At 50.7% G+C, this 7,868-nt stretch overlaps 1 protein-coding gene across 1 annotated transcript; it reads left to right on the top strand.

Annotated features, from left to right (window-relative positions):
* Nucleotides 1–3,219: 3,219 nt before the first annotated feature.
* Nucleotides 3,220–6,946, top strand: Drd5 (dopamine receptor D5). Its single transcript, XM_021649643.2, has one exon. It carries the CDS (start codon nt 3,622–3,624, stop codon nt 5,545–5,547), a length of 1,926 nt encoding a protein of 641 aa, XP_021505318.2. The 5' UTR covers nt 3,220–3,621; the 3' UTR covers nt 5,548–6,946.
* The last annotated feature ends 922 nt before the right edge of the window (nt 6,947–7,868 follow it).

Raw genomic sequence — 7,868 nt, 5'->3', positions numbered from 1 at the left:
CACCCATGCTTCTTGGGTAGTATTGCTGACCCTGTGAATAAAGTCTCCCCCAAGAAGGGGACGCTGAGATGTCATCTGGACACCAGAGTGTACCTTGAGAGTTCTAGAAATCTTTTTCACGCTCTTTGTCTCTGAACCTTTGCATATACTCATCCCTCTGCTAGGAACGCCCTAGTGGCCAAATGCTGGTGAATTCTACCTACCCTCCAGCTCTGCTGTCCCCTCCTGTCAGCCTTGCTCACCCTGCCAACCCAACAGGCAGTTATTCAACCTCTTGTTCTCATGCCCCCAAGCATTCCTTGTTTCTCGCATGGGTGAGCTTTTGGATGGCAGGTGGCCTCTGAACCTCTGAAGATGCCTTTCAGCCAAAAGTGATTTATTGGCTTTTGTAACTGCAAAGAAATCCAGGGTTATGGCTGGATTTCAAGATATTTTCTCTCTGTCTCTCTCTCTTTCTCTCCTCTCACTCCCTCCTTTCTCTCTCCCATCCCTCTCTACTCTATCTCTCTGCTTCTCACTGTTTCTCTGTCTCTCTCTTTTTGTGTTTCTGTCTTTCTTCCTGCTCTACGCCTGTCTCTGCTTGTCTCGGTTTCCTGCCTGAGCCTCATTCTCTCCTACTGCAAACAGGGAAAAAGACTGCCCATAAAGGCAAGCCTCACCCTAGTCCCCAGCCTTGCTTCTTAGCAGAATGACATTCAGCTCTTCTTTGCAGTGTTTGTATGCTGGGCCAGGTAAGCAATCCTTATAAAACTGCCTGTGGGGCCATTTCTATCCTTCCCCCTGTCACTGAGGCCAGAAAATTCTGCATGGTGAATGGTGCTTCCAAGCTTATGACACCCAGCCTCAAGCTGGGGCAATTGTGACTAGAATGTGGCTGGAATGTCTGATCCAGTCCTGACTGTGTTATTGAGAGTTCAGTTGTTCTGGAGTCCAGAGAAACTTTATGCATCCTTTTCTCATGGCTCACACTTCTGATGGTGAATAGAAATCCCCTAAGGAACTGAGTCAAAGTCAAGACATTAGTGTAGCTGCTTAGGTCTTATACCTTCTCAAGATTTTGCTATATGCTGTTGACTAGAACCCAGCACACAGCCTCCATCTAGCAGCAAGGGAGTCATTGCTGTTAAGGAGCACAAGATGTCTGCCCAAGAAGAGCTGGAGCTTACTCTTGAGAAGGAATGATGGAAGATTGTCCTGAATGTTGCAGGGATGGCCAAATGCATCTAAAATAATGCTGATGGTGCTGAAAGGGAGGGTTGGAGATTTAAACACCAGTCATCTGGTACTTAGAACATGGTTCAGTGTCTTCACCATGACAATGGACTCACCTCCTTCTCCATCTCATACCCTTGCTTTCTCTTGGCATCTGTGCTATAAAAGCCCTTCTGACCCTTGTACTTTTTCTCAGGCAAGATCATTCTGCCTCAGGGCCTTTGCATCAGCTTGTCTTCTCTTCCAGAGTGATCTGCTTCACCAAATCTATCTCATCTTTCTGATTAGCAAGAAGCTTCATTTTTGAAACAGCTTGTCCCTCCAATTCAGATACTCTGTTTTGCTTCCTGAAAAACACTCAGCATGACATAAAACTGTGTTGTTTTGAAATTAATTTATTATGACTATTGTTATTATTGGTGCTGAGGATTGATTGAACCCAGGACCCCATGCACACCACGACCATACCCTATCCCTGAGATACAGCCTCAGCCCAAACATCTTATTGTTATTTGTTTCTTCTTAGAACCCAAAGACCCAGTCGGAAGGAGCATGTTTGTGATTCTCCCTGTGTCCCCAAGGCACAAGATCATAGCCTGCCCCTGACATGAAGTTTTGTGCTTATTGGGAAACTGAGCCTGTTGTTGATCTGATTATCTCCTGCCTCACTATGCAAACCACTTCTTTTTATGACTTGCATGTGCTGTGAGCCTCCCACCAACAAGTGTTTGGGTGTTGATGGATGGACCTGCAGGTTTCCAAAGCATCCAAGAACAAATATAAACTTATTTGCTGAACATATACCAGATTGCAAGCCTAAAACCTCCTAGATATTGGTCTACATCTGCATATATCTCCACTATCTGTCTATCCACCCGTGTATCTTTATTAGGACCTCTAGTTCTAATAAATACCTAGCATCTATTATCTAATAAAGACCATATAATACCTAGTAACGTGAATAAATACTAATAATACCTAGTAGTTACTCAAGAAATGGCTGGACTTTGAGTCTATTCCTGACAACCACAGTTCTTTTCTAGCTATCATGCGGAGCTGCCCTCCAGGATGTCAGGGTCAGGGTACAGGTCAGCTCAGGATTGGAAATCCCCACCTGAACCCATCTAGGTCTTGTGATGGCTGACCTTTCTTTAGAGTGGTGCTGTTGCCTTCTCAAACACTGGTCACATGTGGAGGAACCTCAGGAGAATCAGCAGGTGCTGTGGACAGAGACAAGTAAGCACAGGCTGATGAGCTGTTTTGTATGCCTGGCCAAAGGCCCAGCTTCATGGGGAGCTATAGGAGACTTCCCAACCAGGAGAAACCATGCTAATAATCTACCCAACCACAAAACAGAAAGAGAACCCTGATTCTTTTTGAGTGGAGGGTGGTCATGGGGCCATCACCTGGGATGGTGACACGTGATGAATTCAGAGACAAGGCCCCTGATGGCAGGGATGAGAGACAGGAGTGAAGGGTGACTGTCCAGTTGGTGTTCTGGCCCTGGGACAGGACAGGTGGTCTGTCCATCTGCCCCAGCAGAAAGCTGGGAGCAAGAAGGTTGAAAGCACAAGGGGTGTTTGATGTTCAGAAGCGAGGGCTCCCGCAGAGCTGCTCAGAGCGCAAATGCTTCTGGGTGGGGAGCAAGCCGCTGGAATACGAGGCAACACCTGCAGGGAAGCGGCCCCCTTCAGGGGCCTGCTTTCCCTCACTAGCAACTGAGCTCAGCACCACCAGGCAGACAGGAAGAGCATGAGAGGCTTGTGTGTGAGAGGCGCGCTAAGGCTGCAGAACCACACTGTCTCTCCACCCTTTCCTCAGTTTCCCCTTTCCCTCTCCAGCCGGGACTTTTTCAGCTTTAGTTTTTGTGAAGCACAGTCATCGCCCACCCCACCCCCACCCCATCCCCGGCTTTCCTCCTGCCCCCTCCTGCCTAAGTAGATTGAGCATGTCCAAAAGTAAGAAAGGAGAGGCAGCTCCAGGATGAGGGGTGGCGGGGAAACACTCTTGTCGAGGCCTGAGTTTAGCCGAGTCTCTGGTGGGCGTGAGGAACGAGGTGGGCACAAGGGCCACTGTCTCCAGCACAACGTCTGGGTGACTCTCCCAAATCCTTGCGCACCCGGAGAGTAGACCTCATTGTCTCTCCTTTGGAGCGAAGAAAGCAAGGATCAGCAAAGCTGAGTAGGGAATCTAGTGTCCTATGACCCACAGTGTGGATTCGGGATGTGGCTGTGACATCTAAGGCGGAGACACCCAAGCCTCCGGTTTGTACGGAGGCTGCTGCATCCCACCACTCCTCCACTCTGCTTTTAGAAATGCGGCCAGGGCTAGGGCTCCAGGAGAGGCACCTGGTGTTCAGGAGAAGCTAATTCCCAAGCTCGGGACGGGGGTGTGGCGCTGGGGTCACTCATGGACCTGTGCATGGCCTCTGGAGTTGGAGGAAGACCACAGAGAGTCAGGACGCTGGGGCACACAGGTGGGAGGGCGTGCGGGCGGCAGAAGCTGATAGGGGCGGGAGCGGGGGACGTGGCAGCCACGGCGCCACAGAGATCGCCCAGTGCCCGCGGCTCAGGCTCCCGCCCCCGTTGGCGGCGGCTCTACGCTTCTGCTTCTCCGGCTCCGAACCAGACGCAGCGGCAGCGGCCGCCCGGCGCGCTGCCTACACAGGATCCCAGCCCGGGCGGCCCGCGGGCACCGGTAGCTTCCTGCCCCATCAGTGGGGAGCAGAGGCGCACGAGGCTGTCACCGTTCCAGGATCTCGCGTGTAGGGTGAGCGCCCCTCGGGTCTGGGGACGGTCAGCTGCAGGGCCAGCAGCACCCTCTGGGGTGTCCGATGGGGCCTTCGCGGGGGAGCAGGGCCGAAGTTGGGACTGCACGCAGCGCGCCGGTGCTACTCAGCTGGACATGTTGCCTCCTGGGCGCAATGGCACCGCGCATCGGGCGCGGCTGGGTTTGCAGCGGCAGCTGGCGCAGGCGGGAGCCCCGGGGGGCTCGGCGGCCCCGCTGGGACCCGCGCAGGTGGTCACCGCAGGCCTCCTGACTCTCCTCATCGTCTGGACCTTGCTCGGCAATGTGCTAGTGTGCGCAGCCATCGTCCGCAGCCGCCACCTGCGCGCCAAGATGACCAACATCTTCATCGTATCCCTGGCTGTCTCGGACCTTTTCGTGGCGTTGCTGGTGATGCCTTGGAAGGCTGTGGCTGAAGTGGCTGGGTATTGGCCCTTTGGGGCGTTCTGCGACGTCTGGGTGGCCTTTGACATCATGTGCTCCACTGCCTCTATCCTAAATCTGTGTATCATCAGTGTAGACCGTTACTGGGCTATTTCCAGGCCCTTCCGCTACGAGCGCAAGATGACCCAGCGTGTAGCTCTGGTCATGGTGGGCCTGGCCTGGACTTTGTCCATCCTTATCTCCTTCATCCCGGTCCAACTCAATTGGCACAGAGACAAGGCAGGCTCTCAGGGCCCCGAGGGCATGTCGACAAATGGGACGCCCTGGGAAGGAGGCTGGGAGCGAGAAGGGAGAACAGAGAACTGTGACTCCAGCCTGAACCGAACCTACGCCATCTCCTCGTCGCTCATCAGCTTCTACATCCCGGTGGCTATCATGATCGTAACCTACACGCGCATCTACCGCATTGCGCAGGTGCAGATCCGCCGGATCTCCTCCCTGGAGAGGGCAGCTGAGCATGCTCAGAGTTGCCGGAGCCGCGGGGCCTGCGAACCTGACCCCAGCCTGCGAGCGTCCATCAAGAAGGAGACTAAAGTCTTCAAAACCCTGTCAGTGATCATGGGGGTCTTCGTGTGCTGCTGGTTGCCTTTCTTCATCCTGAACTGCATGGTTCCTTTCTGCAGCAGTGGGGACACCCAGGGCCCAAGGACGGGTTTCTCGTGCGTCAGCGAGACCACTTTCGACATATTCGTTTGGTTTGGCTGGGCCAACTCTTCTCTCAACCCCATCATCTATGCCTTTAACGCCGACTTCCGGAAGGTGTTCGCCCAGCTGCTGGGGTGCAGCCACCTCTGCTTCCGGACCCCGGTGCAGACGGTAAACATCAGTAATGAACTCATCTCCTACAACCAAGACACGGCCTTCCACAAGGAGATCGCTGCTGCTTATGTCCACATGATCCCCAATGCAGTGTCCCCTGGAGACAGGGAGGTGGGCGAGGAGGAGGAGGAGGAGGGGCCTTTCGATCACATGTCTCAAATCTCTCCAACGACCCCAGATGGTGACCTGGCTGCTGGCTCTGTCTGGGAGCTTGACTGTGAGGAGGAGGTCTCCTTAGGCAAGATCTCACCTCTCTCTCCCAACTGTTTCCATAAAACTGCTTAGAAACACCCTCATGAGCATAGACAATTGCGGCCATAGCTACACACATACACACACACACATGCACACACACATGCACACACACAAATATACACTCCAAGTGTGCTGTAGTCTGGCTGTATAGAAACTAAATGATTCTCACCTGAGAAAATTAGCGGAGGCTGTTGGAATAAACGCAGATATTCTGGACAAGGAAGAGAGTTTCCTTTAGGGAAGAGGAACTGGATCCTGGCACTTTAAGAGCACACCTCAACTGAACCTTCCTAACAAAAGCTCGTTCTGTGACTTGTATCATCTGGGTTGTTTTTGTAAATAACAGGTCTGAGTGGCAGTTGTTGGGGTGGGCTGAGACTTGGGTCTGTAGTCCTGTGTTCTGGAACTCCATTAGTGCAGATTGGGGGAGGGGGTGTCTTTTCTGTGTCTGGGATTTCTTCCTGGTTTGTTCTAGTTTTTAACAAGTGCACAGTACATGTGCTTGGGCTTGGGAGCCTGGATGTCTGTCACCTTTGCCTTGCCAGCTGGTTGGTGCTCAGCATTGCTCCTGGAGAAATCACAAGCATGCTCTTAAAAGACAGCTGAGTTTTGGAATGCACATTTGTTTGCCGAGCGGCTTTGCTTTCAGAGAACATGCAGGACAAAGGGCCGTGAGGAACTGCTGAATTCTTGCCTGTCTTTTTCCTAGTCACAGCATCAGGGCACCCTGAGAGCTAGTTTCACCTCCACACTATTAGATGTGGACTTCTCAGGCCTGACACTCGGTTTTGTTTGGTCTTTTGGAACCTTCTCCTAGAATCACAGGTGACAGTGGTCCTGATTTCTAGACAGACACTCTCAGCACATTGAATAGACCACCTAGACTAACAACTCTGCGTTCTCCATCCCTCATCTGCAGTGTTTCAGAATCATGGCTTCAGTAAACCACAGTTTCTAGGGTCTTTTAGGTGCAATATGCTTCAAAATGCTTCAAACCTGGAATCCTGCTTTGAAGCAGATGATTTTCCTTGCAGACAGTAGCAAACAGAATGAACTTCAACCCACATGCAGAAAGCCAGAGGTGATACATGACTGAACGAACTTATCAGGTGAGCGTCTCACAAAGGATCCCACCTTTCTGTCTTTCTGCTTTCCCTCTCTGCACCGAGTACAGGAAAGTGTTCTTTATTCCGGTATGATTTTACTAGACACAAATTTTAAAAAAAAGTATAAAAGCAAATGAAATGTGCATATATAAGCTGCTACACGCCCCTGCTCCAAAGACAGTTTCTCAAGGACAGTTCAATCAATTTTGGTTTCCTTATGGATAACTGTATTATGAGTCTTCTGATCAGGAGTGTCTTGTTCCCTGTAAAATGTGCAATGCCTGTCACATCATGCTTAATAAATGTTTGTTGAATGAACCGTTTCCTGGAACAGTGAGGCTGAAGGCAAAACTTACTTAGTACGTTAAGTCCCATAATTTTTATCAGGCTTGTCCTAGGATCTGAGGTCTGCGTTCGGATTTTGACTTCTTGCAAGCCCACAGCTTAAGCAGATCACCAGGTCACAGCCAGGGGCTGAGAAAGCTGCCCTCTGCCAGGATTCAGGAGGTGGCTGCATAATCCTGAACCAGCCCCCTTGGTCTTCTTTGGGCTTCGCTTTGTGGATGCATTTGTAAATGAAAGGAGTTGACCATTAGCTTTCAAATACTGTTTCATGATTCGAATGATCATAGGTAGACTCTGGGAAACGCAGCAAATTTAGGTTTGATGTTCATTTTCCCTATAGGGCTCTGGAGAGCTTTCCCTGAGCATTATGAATCCCAAGTGTGCAAACATCGTTTCCCAGCATCTTTGACCCTGAGAATCCTTGTTGGCTGGAATTCCTATTTCCCTCTTTCTCTCTCTATAGTCTTCCATTACAGGAGTATAGTTTGAGAAAATTGGAAATTTAGAAGCTAAAAGATCAATTCTGTTTTATAGAAGAGGTTATAGTAGGCCAACATGGGGGCGGGGGCAAATGTCTCCCTTTAAAGAGGTTTGTGTTACGGGAAACCCATCTCATAAAGACTGTGGAATGCCCTTCTCTAAGGTACCGCTTCTCCTGTGTGCTATTTCCATTGCCCACGTGCTCAGCACAATGGGAATGCTGTCATCTGACAGCTTCTCTGCTGTCCTGGAACCTAGTATTAGTGGGCTCAAGAAAGTTCATTTTACATTGTCTTGGACCATGCTGCCTGTGACATTCATCACGCATTGGTAAAGGCTGTCACACACAAGAAAAAGAAAAAGTGGTTACATTTAAGGTTATCAGGAGAGATTTCTCTGAAGAGGAGAGCTAGCTGTCCG

This window comes from Meriones unguiculatus, chromosome 12, assembly GCF_030254825.1.
Source record: "Meriones unguiculatus strain TT.TT164.6M chromosome 12, Bangor_MerUng_6.1, whole genome shotgun sequence".
In the NCBI taxonomy this organism is placed as follows: domain Eukaryota; kingdom Metazoa; phylum Chordata; class Mammalia; order Rodentia; family Muridae; genus Meriones; species Meriones unguiculatus.
Note: the sequence above shows the minus strand (reverse complement) of the source record. Positions and strands in the feature narration are given on the sequence as shown.

Excerpts from the sequence above, each read along its gene's own strand:
- Drd5 (XM_021649643.2), top strand. The coding sequence starts at position 3,622 with ATGGACCTGTGCATGGCCTCTGGAGTTGGAGGAAGACCACAGAGAGTC.